The sequence below is a fragment of the Catharus ustulatus genome, chromosome 1 (assembly GCF_009819885.2).
Source record: "Catharus ustulatus isolate bCatUst1 chromosome 1, bCatUst1.pri.v2, whole genome shotgun sequence".
In the NCBI taxonomy this organism is placed as follows: Eukaryota; Metazoa; Chordata; class Aves; order Passeriformes; family Turdidae; genus Catharus; species Catharus ustulatus.
This window is the reverse complement of record NC_046221.1, coordinates 139429153-139456556: the sequence shown is the minus strand read 5'-3', so window position 1 is coordinate 139456556 and position 27404 is coordinate 139429153. Positions and strand designations below refer to the sequence as shown.

General features: G+C 37.2%; 1 protein-coding gene across 5 annotated transcripts in view; it reads right to left on the bottom strand.

Moving 5' to 3' along the window:
* VPS13B (vacuolar protein sorting 13 homolog B) overlaps nt 1–27404 on the bottom strand; it is a 427554-nt gene that overhangs the window by 103138 nt on the left and 297012 nt on the right. For all 5 annotated transcript variants that reach the window (XM_033079391.2, XM_033079426.2, XM_033079417.2 and 2 more), the window contains exons 34-35: nt 14396–15098; nt 4730–4867 (exon numbers count right to left, since the gene is read on the bottom strand). In XM_033079391.2, the coding sequence (XP_032935282.1) occupies nt 4730–4867; nt 14396–15098 (841 nt within the window). The remainder of the gene's footprint in view (nt 1–4729; nt 4868–14395; nt 15099–27404) is intronic.

Below are 27404 nucleotides of genomic sequence, written 5' to 3'. Positions count from 1 at the left end.
ATATGATGTCATGCTAAGCAGCCCACAGCTGAACTTGCAAGTAGTATGAATGATTTTTCAATATATTAAGTATCTGATCTAATGCTAATTTTCTCTCTATAGGCTAACTGTGCTGGGAACAGGTGGCCCTGCTTTCAATTACGGAGGGCTAACATGCCAGTGTGAGGCCTGGATTAGTTCACCTTCTCACAGGGAATTTGCCTCGGTTGGAAATGGATTTATTATGGCTTCACACATGGAACGGAGCTCATGTCAGCTGAGGGCAGTGATACATCATATGATTCAAATTAACCTGCTGTGGACTGTTCCGCAGGGCTGATATTGTGTATTAAAATGACGACATTTTTAAAACAGCTTGAAAGAAACCAGGATTGCTGAAGTGCAATGGTTCCAATTTGTTCCAACTAATCTATCACCTGCTGGAGATATTATTCTAGTGGGTTTCTGGTAGCTGCTATTTTCCAGGTTTCTCCAAACCACTGACCTTGGTAATGGATACAATTGCTGCCTCTGCAAACAATGGGGGGAAAAGGCTGGAGAGAGTGCCTTGGTGCAGGTCTGATTGTTGTTTTTTGAACCTAAGCCTAGATCCCCTGCTGTGCGCCCCTTATGGTCTCCAAATCATGTGTGGAGGGACTGGCAAGAAAGAGAAACCCACCAGGTCCCCAGTTCTCACTTTAAATGGGACACACCATTTCTTAGTTTATTTGGATATTGTCCTCTGCAGAAATTATTTCTAAAGGTGAATTATCAAGGACCTCCACTACTTCACATCTAACCCAAGGCCTTCCCAAGAAACTACTGCAGAAAGAGGAAAGCACACATAATTTGTGTGTATAAGTATTTTAAGGCAATTTGTATGAAGCTTTACTTAATAAATATGTTCTTGTATCATTGGAGTCCAGAAAGACTACATCAAAGACAGTTTTTATAGGTAAGAAAGGTGATTAAAAAAAATCCAGAAGGAAGCCTAGAAGGTAAAGACAGTAATTTTTCAAACCCTATTAAAACAAGATGGTCATATGTGTTCATCACATAATGAATTATATCTAATGCTGAAGCAATAAACAGTTCACTTCTATGTCTTAGACAAAAATTAGATGTACAATCCAGTAACAGATGGAATATAAAAGATAGAGGGTCATGCAAAGTGATGTAAATAGAATTTAAAAAATTTTAAATAATTAGTTTCTGTAAAAAGAGAACGAATAGTCCTTCAATACATTTTGGGGTTAAAGTTGAGGTCTGTTCCCACAGGCCTGATGATGAATGCTTATTTCTCCTAGGATCCTATTACCTTAAATCTGGAAGAAATATAGTTTTTCTTTAGTTGCCAAAAATGTACAAAATAATCAACTCATGTGGCAAGAAGTGCATTAATGTATCCTGTTATTCTCATTTAATTAGTGGTTTCCAAGTTTAGCTACTTGCTGTAGTTTTTTGATCTCCAAGCTAATACAGACTGACAACCTGGTTTCCTGTGTGGTGAAACCATACGATTTTTCTGTGGAGCACCATCTACTTATCTACTTCAGCTGACAAACTATTTGCAAGGAGTACTGGTTTTATCTAACACTGCAAATGCTGGGAACCACTTGCAGATTTTTTTCTGTTAACTGCCTGATAGTATTTTGCATTATAAAGTATAGGAATGTTTGATTCTTATATTTGAAATCTAACCTCAGCACACCAACGCATTTTGAAAGAAAAATGGTATTACAATTAAACTACTGAACTCTGAACATTTAAAAGCAACAGAAAACTGTATAGTTATCCCAACTGCTACATATTTTTGTCTGCATAGGCACAGCTTTCAAAAATTTGCTGACTTTTCAGGATAGTTGATCATCTGTAACCAACAGGTAGCACCTACCAGTACATTCAATGCATTTCATCAATTTACTTACTACAGTTATAAACCACATATACATAAATGACTATGGAACATACACTATGTCACTTAGTAGCAGCATTCTTTGCCAGATATTCACCAAAAAAGAACAGCCTTCAAGGCCCTCAACATAACTCTACTCCAGCGATGCCTTTATTTATTCAATTTATTAGCTGAGCCATCTCCCATCACACATACTGTTTGTTGACCTTGCAAGAGCTCTTGGGAGTTTTGCTGAGGTTCTTCTCCTCAAAGAACAACTGCCAGCTGAGCTAGGATCTGGTGGTGTAACACTTTCTCCAGGCCTGCTGACAGCCAAGCTACCTCACCCTGGAAGAAGTTGTGGTTAGGGGACTTCTTGTCCCGCAGGGGAGTTAGTAACTCATTTTCCAGTAGCCTGCTGAGGAGCTGTCAGGCTCTTGTAACTCTTTGCATGTGCTGTTCTGACGCAATCACATGCAGAATGAGCCTTCCATTACTCATCCAACGAAACTTCCATCCCCCAAGGAAGGCTTCTTGGTAAAGGTTAGTTTATTTGAAGTTTATTTTATATCTCACAGTGGTAACAGCTGAGGTTAGAAAAATCTGCAAGGAACGGGGGAGCTGTTTTGTTATACTACATTGGCAAACACTTCATTAAAATTCAGAGAAATTACTGTTGAGTCATGTGTAATGATAGTTCCAATTAGCAGCAAAAAGATGATGAAAAAAAGCCTTTTGGCTAAGAATAGATCCTGGAAGAAATCTCTGAAGTTTTAAATGCTTTGCAAGATTAAATAGATTGAAGATTATGATGCATTTATTTATGTCTTTCCAGTTCCCTGTTCAGCAAAACACTATGGAGGGGAGAGATTTAACACTAATGCAGGACACAACTGAACTGGTGAGATTGGGGTGGACACTTACACTATTTGTGAACATACACTTTGCTAGCTGGTGCCAACTTCCATATTTATTAGTTTAGCTAGGAATCTGTCCTACTAATAGGGAAAACACCCTCAGGTGTGTAATAAATTACATATAAAGGCTATGCCAGGAAACTACAGTGAGAACCTTGAGAGAAGTGGAATGCACAAATGAAGGGTCTGGAAATATGGAAATCTGACAAACGTGGGGACAGAGGACATATAAGAACTGGGGGCAGAAGGATAAAAGAAAACCATTCTGGCAGCAGTGATCAAAAGGTCCCTGACAGTAGGTATCTTAACCCCTCTTGTGCTGTTCCTGATTAGAATGAAAAGCCATTGTTACTGTCAATTAACCATTTTTTTTCTCAAATGGCAGCAGAACACGCAGCAGGTCTGAAGATTCAAAGGCCTATTAATGTACCCAAATATGGATCAATATTATAAAAGCTCTGCATTGTCAAGTGGTTTTAAAAGCTTTCCCTAAAATGATGCCTTTAGATATCATGGAAAACCAAAAAAAAGGGGCAATGATAAGGTTGTTCACATACTTTATTGTTTCCTTGAAACTTTGGGAAGTTAAGTATTGCCAGTGTGCAAAAAACGTTTTTTTTTTCAAGCTACTTAACTACAGACAGGGGTCAAATATGTGTGTCATTCATTGGTTACTCAGTTTGATGTCTTGGGCTCTGATATTCAGAAGTGATTACTGCTTCACCCAAAGACAATATGAGCTGTGTTTCCAACATCAAATTCTATATTTTCAAGTACTTTGGAAAACTAAATTGTGTGTTTCAAATTGATAACCTTAATAAAATGAGAAAACCTTTAATGTCCCTGTGCCTCAGTTGTCTTCTGTGAAATGGCAAGGGCACAGCATTCCATTATCCATGTGAAGGTTGCACAGATAAATTGATGTTTCTGTAGTGTTCAGATGCTACAGCTGTAAGGCGTGCAAAGGTAATTCTGCTGCAGATCCAGGATTAGATAGTGTGCTGTAAGACTGTATGAACAGGTAACTGAATGAACAGGAAAATCCAGTACTTAAGAGCCTCTCACTTAATGACTGGTAACAGCTCACTCTGTGATGTGTGAAGTAAGGATATTCAGGATAAAAATATGAGTTAAATAATTCAACAAAGTATAACAAATATGCATATGAAAAAATAGTTACAATTTCTTTTCTGACTTTTACTATAACCTCAATTATTCTACATTGTAATGTAGCTATAAATACATACTTCAAGAAATAGGGAATGCAATTTGCAGGAATTTCTGATGCTCTAGAAGTGGAACTTCAAGTCACATTCTGTTACATAAATGCTAACAAACCTCTACACTACACCACTTAGACTAATTAAACAAACACAAAATCACTAATTTTTAAATTTTACAGTATCAGCACTTTGGGTGATTGGAATTTCCAGTGCCAGTTATCCAGATTTCAAAGAACCCAAGAAAAGATGGCTTAGAAAAATCTTCTGAAACATTATAAAAGATCTTTTCTAAACACAACTGCAATAAAATTTCAGTTTTCTAGAACCAGAGGCAGGTAGGCTTCATTCTGCTGGAAATTTGACAAATTCAGCTTTTCTAAACTTACTGTGGGAAGAAAATGAATAGACCTTAAATCAATGACCAGTCCAGGACTGTCCATTTCCCAAGTTTTCACTTTCATTCGGGGTAATTGCTGGAGGAAAATGTCAAATTCACGAGCAAGGAATACAATACATTTCTGATTATCTGATATCACTGAGTCATAGAATAATTAGGGTTGAAAAGGACCTTTATGCTGACGTCCTTCAATCTCCCCTGCCATGGGAAGGGACACCTTTTACTAGATCAAGTTGCGCAGGGTCCCATCCTGTGTCTATGTGTGCATATCTACAAACAGATTACATTAGAAAAAAAAAGATTATAGTGCAGCACTTACCTGGTCCATTAAGGAAGTCTTTAATTTGTACAGTGATAAGAGGAGGTGGAATACCACTTTTAGCATCTACTTCTCCTGCTACTGTCTGCAACCAAATCTTGCAATAATCCAGAGCTTCTGGTAGAGTCTTCCCAGGATCTACAGATGATAATCATCATAGTCATGAATTATATTCCAGGAATATGATATATTACAAAATGCTACATACAAAATAGACTAGACAAAATGAAAGACTTTTACATGTAATATGGTAAATATTATACCTAATATAACTGGTTTACATAGCATTTGCACCTACAGACAGATGCATGTGTAGAATAACACATGCACTCATGGGCAAGAGGACAAAGCTCTAATTACAAAAAATTTAGAAAACACACAAAAATACCAAGTAAAATACAAGTAAAAGACATCAATAAAACAAGATAACTGTAAATGGAACAAATTTCATCTTTAATTAATGATTAGGTAATGACACTTAAGGAGTCCTTAAAAGACAATCTGTGCTCAAAACCTGCTGCTAGATTGTATTGTCATTGCTTGGTAGAGAAAATAATAATGGAAAGATAAATTATAAAGGCAAAAAACCCAGAGTGCTATGACAGCTCAGGAACAAAGCATAACAACAGAGCAGTTGTATCATTCCCTTTGGAGCTTCACCCAATAGCTAATCAGTAGCTATTCCTGGGCACCACCTTGAATGGTGCTCCTTTGATCAGTCTGTAACACTACAAAAGAACTTTAAAATTAAATCCATCCAAGGGCTATTCTTGTCTTCATTTTCACACACACAGCAAAAACAGTTGGCTAAAAAGGCTTTTTAATCTTTAGGGACTCATGACCTTCATTATGAGCATTCTCAATTCTGGCATTATGGTCTTAAATTATAATTAATCAGTGATTGTTTGTTATTGAGTCTGCTATGTTAATTATTGAATGTTGGTCTCATCCTCAACTTACAGAGATTTTCTTGAAGCTATTCTCTCCTTTAGAGTCAATTAAAAACTGCTATAATTGCTTTGAGTTTTACGGAATTAATTCCTTTCAGGAACAGGATTTACATACTCACTGTTATAGTCAACATATGGTATTGTGGTATCACAGTCATATGTGGACTGGGTATATAAAGTCAGCTTTGGAATTTGTGTTTCTTGACCTTATCATGTGATTCATATAAAACTTGGCACATATGAACCCTTATGTGATTTCAAAGAACCTACTGAAACCAATTGATCATGACTTTAGATCTATATGGAAAAGATCAAAAGTTAGCACATTCTTTTGTTTTTATTTGATCAATTTTCAGGCAATGACTTTACAGCAGTATTTGTGCTGTATGGCATATACATTACAGCATTTTCTTCCCTCTATTCCTGCCACACATTTATAAAGTCAGCTCTCAACAGTTATTTAAGAGCTGTCACTGCATACAACAGATTTGTATATTTTCTATGAGAATTTCTATATTGTTATCATTCTTAACCCTTTTAATTACAGTAAACAGAGTGGTGTGGCACATTCCCTTTTCTATAGTAACTGTTTCAGGGAATATCTAGTTCTGTCTGGCATGTTTTCTAGTATACTGAAAAACAACAACAACGACTACTACTACTACTACTACTACTACTACTACTACTACTACTGTGATGTCACTCATCATCATCATCATCATTATCATCATCCTCTTTACATACATTTTTTCCAAAACACAGATTTGTAGTTGTTCCGAACAAGGGTATTATCTCTGACTTGGATCTAGAAAATAGTACCTTATTTTGTGCTGGTGGATCATCATAAACAGATAACATTCTAATGTTTTTCTGAATATATAGTGTAAAGCATTGTAAAAATGACTGAATATTGCTCAGTGAACATCACTGAATTGATTAAATTAATCTCTAAATTACTGTTCCTCTGTAAGTATTAATATAAACATTTAGGTGTACCAATATGGCACAAAACATTGCAACATGCCATTATTTTGTCTCATTTCTGGAAGATATCATCACACACTAGACATAGCAACCTATATCTTCCACCAGTTTTTCAGAAAATCCACTACATTTAGCTGAACACATCTTTTGTAAAATACACTTACAGGTAGTCTTTTTATCCTAATATGTGTTTATGTTATTAGCTACCTAATGATTATTTAAAAGTTGTAGTTCTTTCAAACTGAAAATATCTCTGATGAAAAGAACTTGAATAGCAGATAATCCCTGCATGACATATTTCATTAACTATACAAACTGCCCTCAGGCCACTGGGAACTGCAACACTTAAGCACAGAACCAAAAAATAAAGCAACCATAGGACTCTCAGGAGATTGTTTTGCTCTGTCATGTCTCTAAGTAGTGCAGCACCTGGGGCACTGCAGGACTGGGATATGTGAATAATAACTAATCCAAAATGTATATATTAGGAACACAACATGAAGAAACCCTAGCATATAAAATTAGCCCAAGTCCAACAAAATAAATTACTTTTAACCCAGCACTGGTCTTACTGAGTTCAGGTATTTTTAATTTCAAGTAAAACTGAGCTAGTTTTGGAAGCAGGAGTATTGCATTGACAATTTTGCATCAGAAGTCGTAATATCAAAGGGCCATGCAAAAAGCCAGTTTAAGTGCTTCCAAGCCCCTGGCATAGAGTTAATTTGGAACCTGCGTAACAAACTTGGCTGTCCAGCCAAATATGGAGTTTTAAGTTTTTATAAGCTAAAATCCAGAGGTTTCAAAATTGACTATGCTTGTATATATCAAAAACTTGAGGGGAGTTCCAAAGAAAATGTATGAGGGTAAAACAAATATATATCTCAAGGGTCAAACAACCAAAAGACGTGTATCCTATTGAAATATCTTCTAAGGTAGAAAACAGCACATGCATTTTCATAGGATCAAGAATCAGTAAAGGAATAAAGCAATATCAGTCAATCAATCCCTATGCCAAAAGCACATGAAACAGAGAAGCAATTGAATGAAAAAAAGGAATTTCAGAATGAAAAGCGAGGGATTTATGATGAGAAGAGCTATTAGAAAAAGGACTCTTGTCTCTCAGGAAAATGATGGAGGCATTCAGAATGTTTAAAAATACACTTGACAGAACACTATAAAATATACAATTGGGAACAATTATGCATCAGCAGGGAACTGGTTCTGAATAATGTATTATAATAGGTCATTTCCATTTCTATTTTCTATGATTCTCCCAAAAATCAACACTTAAATTTGCAGTTATTTGTATAAAGAAAATGCTGGAGAAAACCCAGGGGATGCATATATAAGTAGAAGGAGAGGCTAGAATTACTCCACAGCAAGCCAAGAGAGAGAAAAGAAAGGACTGAGAAGTGAGCAGCAGTGAAGACGGCCAGAAATTTTATCCTCTACACCATGTGAAAAATTTGTCTGTGGCAGCAAAAGAAAAATGGTGAGACAACTATCACAGATTGACAAGACTTTAAATTACAAGACTGTAATTTAAAATCTGTTAGACTGAGAAGCTGAAGCCTTCAACAGATCCACATTTACCTTCCTCCCTCCCCTCTAAATTAAAAATAAATAAAAAAAAAATCTCTAGCTACTTTTGAATTCACCCAAACATTCAAAGCTACTTTTAGCTTTGCTGAGATCCAGACCTCAGCTCCAAACTTCACTTTACGAAATATCTTCCTAAAAATTGATTTGAATTTGCAAGCTTTTGATTTCACTGCTATCCCCTTGGTCTTCTGTTAACATCAGACAGGAAAACCCGAACTTCAGAAGAGAACAGGGAGTAAGGGGAAAGGCAACGAAGAAGGGAGGAGAAAATTTGCATCTTGAAGGTTTTCATTCTCCAGAACGTGTCTTTGTCTGTCGTGCCTCATCTTCTCTTTGCCAGGGTCAGAATTAAATGCGCGAGACAGCGTTTCATGTCTGGACTCAGATGTTTATTAGTTCTTATCGATGTTACAGTCTCACAGACCCTGTGTTCTACAGCACTTCAAGCTAACAAACTAAAAATGGAGAGCTCTCTCTCTCTCCCCAAGACCTTTTAAGGGTAAACTGTCCAATTAAGAAATGCCACCTAAATTATTCTTACTTTTAACCCAATAACCAATGACCCGGTCAATAATGCAGATTTTTCTATCCAATTATGCAATAGCACCTAGACCCAGGAAGAAGAAGGTGAAGAAGAAGGACAAGCCTCTACTCTAAAATCTCCATTCTGCTTTATATGTATATTACTATATTCTAAAATCTTAAACTCTAAGTTTTCCACCATGTGACATTACACACTTCTATTCAAACTACACACCCATAATCCCAGTTCTATCATTCAGTATTGGAAGCCTTCGACACGGCCTCAGGACAAATGCAATGTTCTCCTGGAGGTCAGTGCCTGTCAGCACAGAAAGTCTAAAATTCCCAGTGACCAGAGTTCCAACATTTGTCCCTCTTCGTAGTTGACAGCCAGGCCAACAAAGAGGGCACAGCCTGTGGGAGGTTTAATGGGGGGAGGTCAGGGACCCAGAGCCCCCATCAGCCCCAGGCAGGGGACAGAGGACAGGGAACAAGGGGACAAGGGACAGGGCCACTGAGTGTGTGTGCGGGACAGCAGCTTGGCCTGCTCTGCTAGAACACTACCTAGCCCAAACAAGCACTGCAATGTGCTTTTATTTCAATGGATGAATCACATTTTGGTCTGCAGTCAATTTCAAAAGCCAGTATGATGCTGCAATCATCTCTGCATTTGAAACTCTAAAGTGGAACGTTTGGTCTTGTTTTCAAAACGGTTTCCACTGGAATTTAAAGAACACAAGTGGAAAAACATTTCTGCTAGCGTACTCACAAGTGCTGTGTCAGGAAGCTCAAAAATGAGCACTTACAGTAACCTGAGGAATGCACATTCCTAGGCCAATTTGGCTTTATAGGTGGGGGCTGCACTGCTCCCCCCTCATCCATGACTGCAGATGTACTGGACAATAAATACACCCAGAGGGGAACAGGTGACACTCCAGCAGAACTCCCTCAATGCTACGCTAGGAAACAGCCTGAAATCCTCTCTCTGCCATGTAGGAAGCACAGGCTGACAGAGAGGCAGTGAATCAGGCTCCCTGCCAGAGCCAGCCTGGGTTGCTTTTCATGAAAAAGCCTGGAAAAGGCTTTCCATTAGATCAGAGGTTACATGTGGTCTTAGCTACTGCATCTGCTCTTCATGGACCCCCTGCCATCAAAGGCGTGGGTGTCAAATAAAATAAAATAAAATAAAAATCAAGAATAATTCTGGATGGCCTCGCAGTGACTGTTTTTTGCAAATGAGCTGTTGGCGGAAGTTGAAGAAATTCCATGCATAACAGATATTTACTGAGAAATTTCTCTCCCTTGAAACAACCAAGCACCACAACCTCCTCTTTGAAAGTAAACAAACAAACAAATAGAAAAAAGATTTTTCAAGAATGCCCAGAGCACAGTGGTCAGGAAATGAGGCAATTTTGTATCTGGATTACATTACCTGAAACAAAGCAAATAAAGATTTTAAAAAAATATTTATAAAAGCAGCTTACGAGATTACATTAAAAACAATTGCACCCACTTTTATTTAAGTTAAAATGGCCAAAACTCTGTTAGCAAAAACTAACAGTTAGCAGATGCCTTTTTGTTAAATACAGGATGAGCATTTAACAAAAAAGGGTCATTTTACAGTATCTTTCAGTCTATTTTTACAGAATCTCACAAGTAAACTCAAGGAGCTAGTTTTTAGTGCCACTTATTAAGGAGTTAAAATTTATTCCATTAATTTATTTACTTTGATTTCAAGTTCCTGTATCTTGCACTAGCATAACTGCAATCAAGCTGCAAAATTACAAAACCCTAATAAAGCAGTTTAGCACAACCATAATAAAACTGAGTCAACATTTCAACAACCTAATAAGTCCCTTGCTTCTACAAATTCACTTGCCAGTGGAATTGGTTGTAGAAAAGACTGAGGAAGCACAACCATTGGGTCTTCAGCTACTAGGCAGGCAAATGCTCCCACATACAGAGCCTGGTCTGATGGAAACGTGCTGCTACTGACTGCTAATCAATAAACTATGAATCCTGAACTATTAACAGCCTATTTCCTCCTATTTATTCTTAAGTTCTTATTGCTTTCATGTTTCAGAAATTAAGCTAAAAATAAACAACACAGCGAATGTTGGAGGAGCCAAGCTCTTTGGATGAAATTTGGTGTTTCAGCCACTATACAATGCTCTGTCTCACAAGACAGTGATAGTTTAATGTGCAAGATTGTGAATTTTATGCTCTATTCAAAACTAATAACAAAACCCTTGTCCCAAATAAAATACATATGGTATAAAATCTTCATTTCTACACAATGTTCAAAGCAGTAAACCATCATGCAGCAGTAACCCTTAATTCTGTCACCAGCCTGGGACTAACTATTATTCTCTTTTAAATCCACGTTGGTACAATTTAAAGGATAATTTCCCTCTTTTATACAAAGGTTCATAAAATAGACTGTCATCAAATTACCTATTAGAAGCATTTCTAAAGTCTAGAAAATTTTTGTTGACTTACAGCTAAACAACATATTTCTTAGAAGTACACTATTGGAGGTGAGGGGTGAAAAGCATAACTAGATCCAGACTATTACAGTTTTTCTTTACCCTGAAGTTTTTTGTGCAACTTAAGTTGTAAGAAATGGCACAGTATTTCACAAGACCCAAATCTGTGGCTGTTGAAGGAACAGTATTCAAGTCTTCAGAATTTCATACCAAAATTGATAGAAAAAAAATTTCCAAATGCTTTAAAACATTCCTATAATACTCTTAAGTAGTGTATATGCTGTAGAATGCATAGAATACATAGAATGATTTTAAATGGGAGACATTTTATTACCATGTTTTGAATGTAAATATTTCATATATAGCTTAACTATATAAGTTTAACCGTATTAATTTAAGTAATGAGAAAACACCCCCATAGGGTTACCAACAAAACTTCATAACAATGTAATTTTACTTTTGCTCACACAGGTATCAATTTTTAGGCTGTGATCAAAATTTGCAATGTTATAGGCCTGAGTTTTTGAGTTGCTGCTGTGCTGTTGCCTATCTCCATCCCAGGATGGGAAACACACAATATTTTCACTAGGTCTACAATTTGGTTGGTTGTTTTTTGTTTTGTTTTCAAGGGGGAATATGTTCCCTCAGTTCTTATAGTCCAGTTAAAATATATCTTTTAAATTAAGCTTAGCTTATGCCTTTTTCCCACTCTCCCGTCCTTGATACACAAAGAAATATAGGAATATAGTGCATGTGTATTGTACAGAAGGAGATAAACGAACTTGGTTCTTTCAAATAAACTTTATATTGATCTTCATATGGACAATACATCTCTTTCAGACAAAACTGTCAGGAAATAGTCACAATATCAAGAAAAACTGGTGTGATTGATGAAATCAACGAAGAATGCCACAAAGAGCTCCTTATTCTGTATTATATGATATGCAAGATATAGAGTGTGTGTAATATGTACACACACATACATATATAACATATAGTTCATGGCTATTTTCTCTCTAATACATGTTAGAAAGGAAAAATAGAAGTTTCCAAAACTAACATGCTACTATAGCAGTATGACAACATGAATCCTAAATGATGCAATTACCAGCACAGCAGGTCTTCCTGAAGAAGAGGCAATAAAAACTTTATACCACCTCTTTTGCTGAATGGATTAGTGTGTAACTTGAAGTCTGCCCTAATTTTATTAACTTATTAATACATTTAGGGTGGTGTTTTTAGGTACTAGCACTTTGGCACCCACCTCTCAAACTCTTTTGAAAAGAGCACTACTGCTTTGGCAGCAAGCAAGGATTCTGTGTGATCCACGAGGAAGGTAATTATTTACTGCCCACAAAGGCAGGAGGATGAGACCAGGACTTCCACCTTCACATACTGAGTCCTACCTCCACACTTTTTTACATTTGCCTGACACGGAGACATAAATCCAAAGAAAAGAGTAAGATCTGTGTATGGCTAACCTTTAGTCTTCCAATCTATGGTGACCGAGGAGCTTTCAGGCTGTATGTTCCTATTATCTATGATATTTAGGCTTCTTGCCATGCTTCTGTGCTCTCTGATGCACTTTCCATTTATAAGAAGACTTTATTACAGCTTGTGCTTTGTAGAATTGCTACCATAGACATGAAAATGGTGAAAGATTCCAGGAGTTAACTATAGAAGCAGAATGGACAGAACTTTGCCCAGTTTGTTGGTGGTGGCAGCTTGTACCAAGGACATGCTTGAATGCCTCAGACATGAGAAATGCAAAAGTCCTATTGCATCTTTCCAAAGCACTGACTTAATGAAGATGTGATCTTAGCCCTACTCCAAGCTTCCTTCTAGCTTTGCTTTGTGAATTCTCTTCACATTAATTGCTGAAATAGCCACATTTTACATAGTATTTAAGAAATAAAGATGAGAATCTGGAGTAAATAAAATTCATGACACAGGTGTGTGTGTTTTGTTTAAGGCAGGACAGAACAGGAAAATCAGAGAAAGATGAAAACAGAAGAAGGATTAATAAAAAGTAGCAGAGAACAAATCTCCCTATTTTAAGTATCTTCTCCTCCACCGCCTAACCTTTCTCACTGTTCAATCCCTCTTAAAAGTTCCAATACAATTCAGATTTCTGAGAACAGTTAAGATAGCATTTTTGGTCTTTTGCATAAGCACATTATTTTAATGGTAATTGTCAAAAGATACAATCTCATTCAGCAAAGATTTGGTAAAGCTGCACAGAAAAGTATACTACTTTTCACCACTGCTGTGCTGGGAATACTGTCAAGGAAAAACTAGCAATACCTGTAGCTCTCATTCAGAAAACAATTTGAAACCCTGTATCATTCTGGCTGTATGTTCACCTGTAACTCTGAAGACTCATTTACACTTTTTGGGGTAACACTCCATAATGATATATCTCACGAAATCATTATACCCTGTACTGACTGCGAGACAAATGAATTGCGTCATTTGATTTCTCTCTTCAGCAGTACAGATAAGGCAGAAAAAGAAACTTTCAGAATATTTTCTACTTAACATCTATTTTGATATATTTGACATAAACTCTGCATATGTAATTTTTTTAAAAAAAGGTTTTTTTAAGAGATGGAATTTACTGCAGAACTGTATTGCTCAATTGAGTAAAAACTTAAAATACATGACATCACTTGATGCTGTTTGAAAGATCACTTCATTTTTTTTACAGCTTATGTCCAAAACACCAGGTGCTTCTACAGTGTTTATAATTACATTTTATTGGTAGGCTAGTATAGGAAAACATTGTGACATTCAATCATAAAAAATGCTCTTTATGAAATTCCCTTAGCTTACAACTTGAGAAGTTATAGCAATGCAACAACTCCTGTCACAATCTGGTAATGAGAAAGCAATACTAAGAAACAGGAAGAACTGGTTGCTAAAAGGTTAGATCTTAATTAATTTCAAATATTATACACACTTAATTCAGCTGTGAGGTACAATCCTAAAAATATGTATATTCAGCAACTGATATTAAAGATGTCCTGAAGTTCTCTCACCTGTTTTACACCACCCTCTGTAACTTTGAGACGTGCAGTCATTTTCACAGCTGTAACCAGGACTGGATGTTAAAATGTTCTTACCTGTACACTTGTAGTCTGAGGCGACTCCTTTAAGGCCAGCATCGAACACTGATATTTCTACTTTTTGCTTTCTGTGGTGGCAGCTGAGGAGCACAGAGGGCTGTGACACAACCAGGTAGAGAAATGGCTGCAGCTCGATGTCCCCAGTTCCCCTGCGCCCAGGCTGCCGTACAATAGTTATGCCCAGGGCTTGTCGAGCAGATGATCTCGTGGAAGCGTGCAGACTCTCCAGTGACAACAGACCTGTTTTTCTCCCAGCAGAAACGGGAGGGTTACTGTTCAAAAGGTCATCTGCTGTGACAGAAGAGATGCATGGCTGACTGGGCTTCTTGGCATCCTGGCTGCTGCCTGAGACTGTTTCTGGAAGGTTCAAGGAGCTTTTACTTATCTTCTCACCATCTTTGTGATCTTGCACCAACTTTGATTTAGGTGAGGCAGTGCATGAGTACGTCATCAGTGAGATTCGACTTGCTGTAACAAAGATGTCAAAGGGAATGAAGTTGAGATTCTTGACGATGGAAGACTGGCGGGAAGGACGCGCAATGCGGTGCTGGCTGGTGCCACTGTGCTGCTCGATCTGAATGATTCTGATCTTAACACTGTCACTGCCAATCCCACTGTCCTGTGCCCCGCTGCAACGGGAAGAAGTCTCAACTGTTCCTCCATCAGCCACATCCATCTTCTTCTGCTCTTGCTTGGAAACCTGCAAAGGAAAATGTTATATCATCTTTTGATATCCATATCCCAACTATTTCCATTTCAGTCACAGCAAAAAATCACTACATAAACATGATGTCAAAAAAGAGAAATATAAAAAAAAATAAATCTGCCAAGTTAACTTTAACGCAGTAATCACTCATAAAAACACAGCAGGTGTCTGTTCCAATGAAATGATGACTCACAATAGCTGGATAGCCAAAAAAACATGTGAAAGAGGAAAAAAGAGCAAGTAGAAAGGATTTATAGGCTTCAAAAGCATTATTTAAAAATTAAACTCTTCATTAAAAAACCTAAAGAATCTATAAGAAATTTATGGATTAATATAAACCCATATATCTGTGGAATAATGTATTGTAAATAAAAGCCTATTTAGAATTTTTTTCAAATATTGAGCACTGATGCTCAAAAAGTCATCTTTGACACTAACATTTTGCACTGTGATTAGATGAAATAGAACATAATATTAATCCACTACACGACCATAAAAAGACTAAATGGAAATTATAAACGGAAATGCATAAAAATATTGCAGAAAAAAATATTTTTCTTAAGAAAAATTTTGGAAATATCTTCATGGAAGGCAGCTGCCTTATCTAAAACACCAAAGTTAAAGGAAGCGTCAGAACTATCCGAAGATTATCTTAGTGATGAGTATGAGTTCTCAGCTGACTGAGGCCACATAGGGTATTGGCTGTGACACTCATAGGGTTTCACATGAGAAATCAATGCACATAGAAATATTTCAAAAATAAAACATACATCACTGACAAACAAAAAGAGTGCAAGAGTGAAATAAAATGTTGCAAGGCTGTGTCCAGAGACTTTATAGTCTCAGCTCAAGAGACAGAGATATCCCAAGACAAGGGAGAAAAGTAGGTTTTCAGAAAAAAACACTTTCAACATTGCTCATGAAACAAGTAGAAATCCTATCAAAAGCTTGAGGACAAGGTGGAAGCATATACTAAAACATGTGGCAAAAAAAACAATCTGTAAAAATTCAATAATAATTGATGTGTCACTAATTGCTCAGATTCATATGAAGGTTAGAGTCATACATTCACCCTGCATAGCTTCCACAGCACAACTAGCACTTCCACCTGTGCTGCTGCAGCAGAGTTTCTGCTCTGCTCTGAACAGGAGCTAACATAAGAAAATCCCAACTCAGTTTGATTCATAACCTATCCATCCCAGTACACTGTTTTCAATAGCACCAGGAGATAACTCTGTTAAGAAATACCAGAGACTCTGTCCACTTCCTGCAATTTGCTCCTCTCCTCCTCCCCAGGCATCCACAGCTGCTGCATATAGGATGCCAGGGGTACATGTTTGTGTGGTTGTTTTAGTAACCATTTCTGGGCTTCTTGTCCATGAATTCATGCACCTCCTTACTGAACAGACTGACAGTGTCTGTTCTCCACAACCTTTGGGGGGTAACAAGTTCCAACTGAAAAAAGATAAAATTGCTTTAAACCACCTCCTCATAGTGACACTGCTTTCCCCCCGTCTTTTGTAGAATATGAATTGCTCAGCTTTATTAGTGTTGTTACTGACTTTGTAAACTATGATCACAGCTCCCCTCAGCCTTCTCTTCTTCAGACATGGAAATCCCAGCCTTTTTAGTCTCTCCTCACAAAGAAGGTGCTCCAGCACCTTCAATCTTTTTAGTCTCCCTTCTCTACTTCCTTAACTCCGCTATGGCCTTCTCGAACACTCTACAAAGCATCCAGTAAGTGAAACCACTACAGTTCTCTATAAAAGTGAAATGCTGCCTTCTGTCTTGTTCTCCATCTCCATCCACATTTCGAGTATTTTGTTGGGTTTTTTTGGCTGAAACTTGCACATTGACTCAATGATTCAATTTTTTCATTGCAGGACTTGTTTCAATAATTTCTTCTTATCTTCTCCACTCAAATGAATCTTTGAAAAGTGAAATATGAACTAGGGCAAACAGTACTTTAACTGCTTCCTCAAAAGAGAATAATAAATTAAAACCAAAGAATTTATCAGCAACTTAACTATAGGAATGAAGGGCAGTGATTTTCTCAATTTCTTCAAATTTCTGTGGTCTTTGTGAAGTTATGCAATGTATTAGATTCTACATATACTGCAGAAATTTGGTTATGAGGGAGGTAAAGAAAAGCAGGCCTTTTAAACCTTCCTTTATATTGTGCTTTATGGAACAAAGGGAGCAATCCCCTCTCCTTTTCTTTAAAGGAATGAACACACTAGAAAAAGTATTACAGAGGAAATCCTAAAACAGAACCATTAACTAGCTGAGATTTTCTTTGAAAAGGTTTCTGCCAGCTCTGGTTACAATCTTTTCAGATTCACTCATGTACATATTTTTCAAATAACCAATAAAATTCTTTGCGGCTGTTTTCTATGGCAGACTCATATCACTGACTTGTAAATGTGATATCACTTTTAATGCTGCCTCTGTAAAAATAACTAGAGACCATTTTAATGAATCACTACACTGTGAGCCAAGAAATCCTCATTCCTCCTGATATCCTAGCAAAGTTAGGCTATTTACACCTCAGCCTCTCTGCCTGGTAAACTATAAAGTGCTTCACCCATATCCTGCATTGATGGCACTTTCAAAATTGATACAGATGGTTTCATTGCTCATGTATTGAGGGCAATCAGAAAGAAACAATGGAGCTGTAAAAAAATCTTGCCGTATAATTTCATGGAAATGCTGCCTGTAATTAAGTTGAGGGCATATCCTGCTAAACCCAGCAATTTTAAACTGCTACACAGACATCAGTTGAGTCTGATGAAAAATGCTTTCAGAAAGCATGATTGACACTCTTACAGTTACTATATGATATTCTCTTGTTCTCCTCTATGCAGCAGAAATTTCTGCAGCTACCTGACATTTAGGTTATGCATGATATGGCCAGAGAAAAAGAAAACATGGCATCATGCACTAAGTGACAACCTTTCAGGGAGAAAAACATCATGTGTATATGACAAAGCGGAGGAAGAAATCAAAGTACTTCTGGTTTCTGACTGGATCCTCTCTTCTCACACCTAAACAGATTTGAGTTGAAGCCCAGTTCTTTTCCTCTGCCTCTTTTTATCATTAAGTATTCATTAAATGTTCTGGCCTATGCAAAATACCTCTAGCAAAGTAAGAAAGTAGTTCTGCCTTCTTCCCTTATAGTCAGACTATAGTTCTCTGTGCAGACTGCTGCAAGGGTGCTAATTGGTCCCAACTGCTGAGTTTCCTGTTATGTGGACATTCAACTACAGAAACTTTACTGAGACCCCAAATCAATTCATGCAGGTCACTGAACAGCAGGTCAGTGAACAGCACTCAGAAGGCAATTTCTGCTCAGTATTAAGCAGTATGGAATATGAACCAGTGCCCAAAAGGTGAAAGACACCATATCCTATTACGGTTCTCCATGCCACCCAGTTCCACAATGAAACTTTGACTTACGTATGGTCTCACCACATATATAATAAAGGCTGAAACATGTGAATAATGATTTGCAAGACAGTTGTACATAACTGGGTACAAAATAAAAGTGCAGAAGTATCACTGAAACTTCTTGCATCAATGTCAGCTCAGCAGAGCATCAAGCCTTCCAACCATGTTTCAAAGTTTACCTGAAGATATACTTAGTAATAAACTTGGGAAGCATTTGGATATTCCTCTAATGGAATAAGCAGATGAGAGGGAACGAATCTCAGTATAACAACTCTAAAAAGATTCTTTGCTATGCTATGGAATAAATAGGCCAATGCTTTAAAGATGTCAAGAACAGCAATATCATCTTGCTGTTAGCAAATGTAATGGTAACATTTATCATTGGGCTGTATAATATCAATTCTCTTACTCTTTACATAACCCATTTAAAATGAACAATAAAAGTTTTCTTTAATTAGCTACTGGTGTGCATTAACATGATCATGATTAAACCATAAAAACCAACCGTACATTACTCTGGTCCCCTATCCCATGTGTTTTAAATTATTTTAGTTGAAAATGTACTTTGAGTCCCTTTTAAAAGTTCGACCTTCTGCTTTCAGAGAATTAAATGCATATTACTATAGTGGAGAAGATAATGTTTCAGACCTCCAGGCATATATTAAACACACTGGCAGCACATTAGACAAAATGCTTTACTTATTAGATACTTCCTATTCTAAACAGTGTCATCAAAGGCTAAAAACAAAATCCATATAAAAGCTGCACAATGCTTCCACACAGAACCTGTGCCAAAATCCCTGTACTTTCCAGCTAATGAGGAAAGGATGTGTACTCTTAACATATGAATGTAAGATTTTCCAAGCATTCACTTTAGGAAACAGGACTATTGATTCCACATGGCTTATGTTAAATGAAACTGTATTGGTAAAATAACCTTTAAGATATTTGGCATGATAACTATAATTAAACAGTATTCAAAGGAATAAAACAAAAGGGAATTTGGTTCCACAATAGCTAATTAAAATAAAATGAAAAAACACAGCATGTCATCTATCAAGATAAATTGTTATTGTTTAAGAACTATTTAAATACTGTTAAAATATACTTTTAGATAAAATCTGAAAGGACTGGAAAAATATTTGTGGTTTAAAAATGGATAGTTTGGTGAAGAAAAAAGTATAGGACGCTGAAATTTTAAGCTGAGATAATAGCTTTAAAGCTTTGAGCATAACCAGATGGTATTTAAATCAGAGGTATTCTACAGTTTCACTGTCAGAATAAGTTGCACTATGGAAAGGTTTTCAATAGCTCAAAAATACACATCAAGATGATAGTTTACTTCTTAGATCACTTCAGTGCATTTTCTTTCACAGTTATATATCCTATCAATACTACCATGGAAAAGGTGTTGAAAGCTACACTGGTAGCCGGGGAACTGTGGTTAATTCTTCCTTTTTATGTGTTGAGATAGGTAACTTGACTAGCTTAACCTCTTGAGTTTACTAGGGCATATGGCACATATATCTATCAAGAAAAAGGGCATGGAAATGGCATGTCCTGTAGAACACACACTGATAAGTAAATAATAAAATCAAGGATCAATAAATAGATCTGCTTTTCAACATTGGCTAGTAGTGTCATCTACGGTCACTGCAATTAAGTCTTAATTATTTTCCATTTCTGATCACAGTACTTAGATGGTAGTGATGCCTTCAAAGTTTTCACGCCATAAAGAGCAGGAAAAAAATCATCAAGGTAAACACACAGTCTAATACTTTAGACCAATAGTTAACATATTTTCTAAATCAAAGAGAAGCATTTTACAATTGGCAGAATTGCCATGTTACAGTTCTTAGTCTCTCAAGTATTTTCAACAATAACAATGTAAGCATGTGCAAATTTCACTATAAACATTTTTATGTTCTTTTTCTGGTACTTCACAGAATAATTAATTAATAGAATAACTGTAAGCAATATAATCTTTGGAAGTGCAGCTGCTCTAGAGGAAAAGCATCTACATCTGCATATTTTTTCCAGTTTCTCATATTACAGTAATTTCACGATTACAAGCTGCACCATTTTGACTACAGTTTTGGTCTGTACCCGAAAGTGCAGCCTGTAATCCGGAGTGGCAAATATATGAACAATATTCTAAAAGTTGCCAACCCGGAAGAGAGAGCCCATGGTAGCCCCAAGCCAAGCTGGAGCCCGGTCAGTCCTGGCAGAGGTGGGAAAGCCTGGCAGAGATGGGGCAGGCGGTGCGGGGGGCGGGCGGCAGAGCCCCAGCCAGCAGGGTGGGGGAGCCTGGCGGCGGGGGGGAGCACGGCAGAAGCAGGAAGCCCGGCAGCGCGGGGAAGTCCAGCAGAACCGTGATTAGCAGTGCAGGGGAGCCCAGCAGAACCGGGGCTAGCAGCGCAGGGGAGCCCAGCAGAACCAGGGCCAGCAGCGTGGGGGAGCCCAGCAGAACTGGGGCCAGCAGCGTGGGGGAGCCCGGCGGCGGCAGCGGCAGCAGTGCTGACCAGGGTGAGCAAACGCGGCGGCGGCAGTGCAGACAGGAGGGGGGGCGAGCGAGCCTGGCGGCGGAGGCAGTAGCACCGCCTGGCTGGTCCTGAGCGGCCCCACCGAGCCGTGGCGCCGAGCTGGGCCACCCGGCCCCGTCGGCAACCATGAGCGGGCCGAGCCTGCCTGGCCCCGCCCCGAGCCAGTAAATCCCGCTATGTCGCGATTCTGTTACTAATTGGCAAATTTGTGAAAGTTGCACATGGATCCTCGCTACGAATGAAAGTGCGGCTAATATTCCGTTGCACTTATGTATGGACGAGGACCTAAATGTTGCTGACACCCCGGAAATGCGGCTTATAATCCATGTGGCTTGTAATCGTGAAATTACTGTAATTATGGTCATATAATGACATTATTGAAGTAAAATTTCCAGTCATTTCTTAACTCTGATCAAAACCCTTCAGCCAATCATGAGCTCATGCTTCACATTACATAAGTTATGGAAAGACTCACAAGTGTGAAACCACAAAATCAAAGTGCCAATCACATCTGCTCCATCACTGTTGTATGTGACCTAGTTTAATTCCTTTGCTCAAAAGTATTAATATTTACATGGAAATAAAAATCTTACCCACTGGACAAAGTAAGTTACAGAAGAGGAATATGCTCCATTTTTTGTTTTCTGTTATGCTTAAACTGGAATTACAAAGATAACACTGGATAATTTCTTCCTTTGTACTAAATACTTCATCTACTGCATTGAGAAGTTTCCCACAGCTTAGAAATTTAGTTAATGTATTATTGTTATCTAATGGACCGTAGTTTGCCACATTGTTCTACTGAACACTCAAAACAATTTTATTATGTTTTGTATATGAGTTATGTGATTGAATTTAATTCTATTAGCAAAATTATTTTGCAAATTGCAATATTAATTTCCCATGAAAAATACAATGAAAGACACACATACAATCAGATTTGACTATTAAATTTCGTCCTCCAGTCTAATAAAGTTCCAAATAAAAACTTCAGTCCTACTATTAAATCTAGACAGATTGCTTCTACTTATATCAATGCAACTGCAGAAAGAGTCCTTTATAATATGAACCTAAATCTGTCCTCCAAAAGGGAACTATTAAATCAAGCCAAAATGAGGCAACAAAAATAGTAGAGATGTCTGAAATAGTCTATTTCACAAAAGCCAAATGGATTTTTTTCCTCTAAGGAGTTTTCTTTTTAAGCAGAATTTATTGCAAAACAAATGATGCCAATTTGAAAGGTAAATGTGTATATGAGCTTCTGGATGTACAGAATTACTTCAGATGGGAATTTTAGTTTTCACAAAACTGCAGGAGTTACATGCAAGTTTTGACGGCAAGGAGCAATACAAACTCGGCTTCTTTGTGCAATGTTTTCCCAGCTCTTCAAAAGTAAAGTAAGAGGCTACATTCTGTTAAACACTGATGCAAATATTCATAAATCAAAGCTGTGTTAAATGTTCCAATTGTAACATGGATATCCAAGTGCTAAATCCTTTCTAATGCAAACAAAATTATTTTTTTCATCTTAATACAAACAATATGTTTATTTTGCTACCCTATGAAGGCCAGTAGGAAATTTGTGTCCAATTTTTTTTTCTCTCCAAATAAAGGCCTTCAATTTAAAAAGACCAGGCTGAAATTTGGCAGAGTTCCTTTTTTTCCACAGCATTTTTTCATTAATATTTTTACCAAAAGCATTAGCTATTTTTGGTGTTATTTTTCAAATTTAAATTCAAATCTTAAGTTTATATCTTTGCTTTTATACAAAAAATATTGACTTAAAACACACATTTATTTGAGACACGGTGAAGGTTTGCTCAATTTTGCACAGTTGCGATTTTTTAAAATTTTGGTTTGTTTTTGTTTTTGTTTTGTGTGTGGGGTTTGGTTTTTTTTGGGGGGGGCATAGTTTTGGGTTTTCTTCTGTTTAAAACCAAGAAACAGCATTTTTCCATGAAAATCTTCTTGAATCTTTCATTTGGGCATTTTCAAAAGCAATAGTTGAAATTTCACCTAGACTTTTCGTATGTACAAACAGCACATACAGAACAACCATGGGATCAGTCCCAGCCAGCAGATGTTTAGGAAAGTCCTAAACCAAGCTGATCTCCTTTTATGACCAGGTGACCTGCTCAGTGATGGCTGTTGATGCAGTCCAACTGGACTTCGGCAAGATGACATTGAGGTGCTGGAGCGTGTCCAGAGAAGGGCAACAGAGCTGGTGAAGGGTCTGGAGCGTAAATCTTACAGGGAGTGACTGAGGGACGTGAGTTTGTTTAGTCTGGAGAAGAGGAGGCTCAGGGGAAACCTTATTGCTCTCTAGAAATGCCTAAAGGGATTGTACCAAGGTTGAGGTCAGCCTCTTCTCCCATGCAAATCCTGAAAGTGCAAGAAAACAGTCTCAAGCTGTGCCAGAGGAGGTTCAGTTTGGACATCAGGAAGAATTTCTCCACTGAAACTGTGCTTAAGCATTGGAATGGGCTGCCTAGTGAAATGGTGAAGTCACCATCCCTTAAGTTGTTCAAGAAACAACTGGACATGGCACTTCACACTATAGTTTAATTGCCATGGTTGTGCTTGGTCAAAGGTTGGACTCAATGACCTTGACCTTGGCGGTCTTTTCCTGCCGTACTGATTCTACAATCCTATGACATTCTCTAAGATTTCAGTATCAAGATTTCAGTATCAGACTAATTTTACCCATCTCATCTTTGGGTCACATTTCCATGCAGTTTAAATAATGTAATTATATTAAATATGGAAATATTAGAAATATCATTCACTGCTATGACTTCCAAACATGAAAAATTTAACAAAGTTATTTACTCTCATTGGAATAAACTTGAATATTTTCCCATGGACTAATATTTAGCATTCTGTAAAATAAATTAAAAGATGCAGGAGGAAAATGCCAAATACTTGACAATAATTCAAAGTGGAATTCAACAAAGCCTCAAAACAAAAATTTAGGCATCATTTTCTAAGAGAGGATGAACGAATGTATGAACAATAAAAAGTCATTATTGTAATGTTGTAAAGTAACTTGGTACTTGACTTTCATAATACAGACTCTGTCTTCAGCCTCTTAAATGAGTAACTGTACAGTTAAATGAACTATTCCCAGAGTCAAACAGTACAATCTTTTTCTTAATATATATTAGTTAATTTATCCATTTTGAGCATTTTAAAGGCAATTAAAAAAACTAAATCCACAGCAGATTCAAAGATTTCATGTACAGACGTTGCCTAACTAAACAAACTTCATTCTACATTATTTCCAGTAATATAAGTCAGACTGAGTCAGACTACATGCCATGAACAAAAAAATCCACAGTGAAGGAGTCTCCAGTGAGAAATATCCAACTCCTGGCACACTACCGCTCACTGTTGCTTGAAACGTGCTGGGATCTTGAGTGCCTCAGGTTTTAAAGCTGCTAGATGTCTGCAAAATTATCTATCCTTACCTTACTGCCTTTTTTCCCCCCTAGGTTACTACATCTCACCTGTATCAACCTTTACCTAAACTGATCTTTGACTAAACCATGTTTCAATTTGTTAAGAATATTTTAAAGACTACCTGAGCAAGGAAAGCACATGAAATGACATGTGAACTAAAACCTACAAAATTAGGAATTCCAGAATATGTTTTTTTGGTAACAAGGCCATGACAAAATATCCCCATTTTTAGCAAGTTGTTTGTCTCAGCTTTGGTGTATAATTCCATGCCAAACTGAATTTGTGTCTCCTCATTTGTGCCTTATATGACAGTAAAACAGGCAGTTCAGGGTCTTGAAGCATCCAAAAAAAATAATCCCAGAAAGAAAAAACAACAAGCTAACCAACCAAAAACCTGAGAAAAAATGTACTTGTTATTTTGGCCTGTTCTGTTTCCTTCACTGGTTCATCGTACAATACATAGCAGTGAAGGAAAAGGACAGACCACGGCAGCTCATCTTGGATTAACTTAAGCCTCAGAATTTTATCCTAGATCCTGCTTGCTGGATTTGTTTAAAACAATTAAAAGAAAGAAAAGAATCATGGCATTGGAGCAGGAATGAAAGGTCCAAAAGAGGACCTCTGGAAGCCACCTTCAGGGTGGGTGACACATGGAGTGCATCTTCAGGTGTCTCCAACCCATCAGACCTGGAAGTTCTCCAGCCCCTCGGTGTCTCTGTGCTCAAAGACTGCTCCAAAGCACCCAGCACTTGAATCATGCCGAGATTTGACTTTATACTTCGCCGGAAAATCAGTGGAGAACTACTGTGAAACACATCCTGCAGCAGTCTGATATTTTCAAAGCTTTTATCTGCAGTGCTATGATTCCATTAGAGCCATTCAAATTGTGATAGTAACAACATTGAATTCCATTAGTGGGCCCAGATACAAACAGTTTACAAAGTTTACTTCTTAAAGAAAAACACTTCTCACCTTTACATGCTTCTATACAGTACTACTACAATGTACTATAATAAAGATGCAAAAGGACTGCACATATTACTGAATATTGTTTACATATATTGTTTTTCCATAAAAATGTTTTACCAGTTTTGGGCCATGAAGTTCCTTTTGGTTCATTAACAACTGCTGCTTTTTTGTTTTTGTTTCTGTTTTTTTTTCCTTTGTTGTTCAGTGTTATTAAAATACTTTCTAAGCACGATTCTAAGTATAATTTTTTATAACTGGCCATAAATATTTGCTGTGGTGAGCTTGCTCACAGACATACCTGGGAAATGACCCAATGAACCACTCAACCAAGACCAGTCTACTCAAAAATTACATTGTACAACAATGATTTAACAGAAATACAGTGGGTAAAACTTCCAGATGTTCAATGTGTAATGAACACTTGTGTTCATCTTGTGTACCTCTTGCGTGGAGAACACTTGTGTTCATTTTGTGTATCTCTTTTGTGGAGAAGGTACTACTGCCTTTATAATCAACTTTATCAAGAGAATGTAGAACAGTTATGTGCCTATCTCCCACTGAAAAAATAATAGTTTGTCAGATAATTTATTTGTGATTCTAAATCTCTTCTTTTCTGTTCCTCTTTTGGAAGGCAAAGAATCAGCCAAAAAGGATGACCTGTAGAGACCAGACACCCTATCTTAGTAGAAAAACAAAAAAGACATATAAACTACTGCAAGAAAACAGGTGAACTAATGTAAACACACAAACCTAACTATCCCTGTAGCTCTGTGAAGAAAAAAAAAGTCCAACTTTCTAAAATAATGTCATAAATCATATAAATCTTCAGACAAATATCACTTTTATGAAACTTGTAGACAGGATTCCTACTCAGTAAAGCTAACAGATTTTCAGTTTTAGGGATTCTGTAATTCAAACAGCTCTCCAATTGTCTGAAATAATGGTCACTGATAATTTCTGAGAACACTTTACTAAGTCATTATTCCCCCAGTGTTTTGATGGAGAAAGTTAAAAATAGTGGAAACCTTTACTTAGGATGAGTCAAGAATGAAGCTTCCAGTCTTGATTCATACAATGAGTCACAGGTAATCTGGGGGGGAAGGTACAGTTCCAGTGAAGTGAAGAGCTGGAAACATTGCCTAGGAGCACGCACTTAGGAAAAAGAGTGCTAATATGCAGGATTATTAAGCAAACCCAATAAGCAGAGCAGAAACACCAAAGCTGCATACTATGTATAAACAACTGACACCTTTAAAATGTCTTCTCTCTAAAAAGGTACTGGCTGACAATTATCTGCAGAGATAAATTCAGAGAAATTAGAAATAGTCGCAAATCTGAATTTGATTCAGCACGTTACTAGCATCATATACATAACTCAAACCAATCTTTTATCACAATCATAATCTTTGACTTCACCATTTGATATAGCAACCAGTAACTCAATCAAAGGGAAGTTAGCTGCAAAAATGGAAGTATTATCCTGCTCTTTCATCTCCCCCACACTCATGAGAAACACTGTGCAATGTGAGTGTGACAACTACCTCTTTATCTAATTGGGAATACCAACAGTACCAGATTGTATCATATTTATCAAAGCCACAGACCCTATGCATGTACTTTGTAGCAGTGTCACCATGACACTACACTAAAAATTAGTTCACTGTAATTTTTCTAGATTGGTTTTTGTGCTAGATGGCAGAATATAATGAATATATTAGAAAGAAATTAAATACAGCTAGGCTCTTTACTGTCCTTCCACTCTGAACATTGTGTGCCCATGAAAAAACACTACTACTTTCTCTGCCCCATGCAACCAAAATTCATGCAATATTCAAATGTTCAAGACAAGTGGAAAATTATTATTACTGACACAAGTGAACCT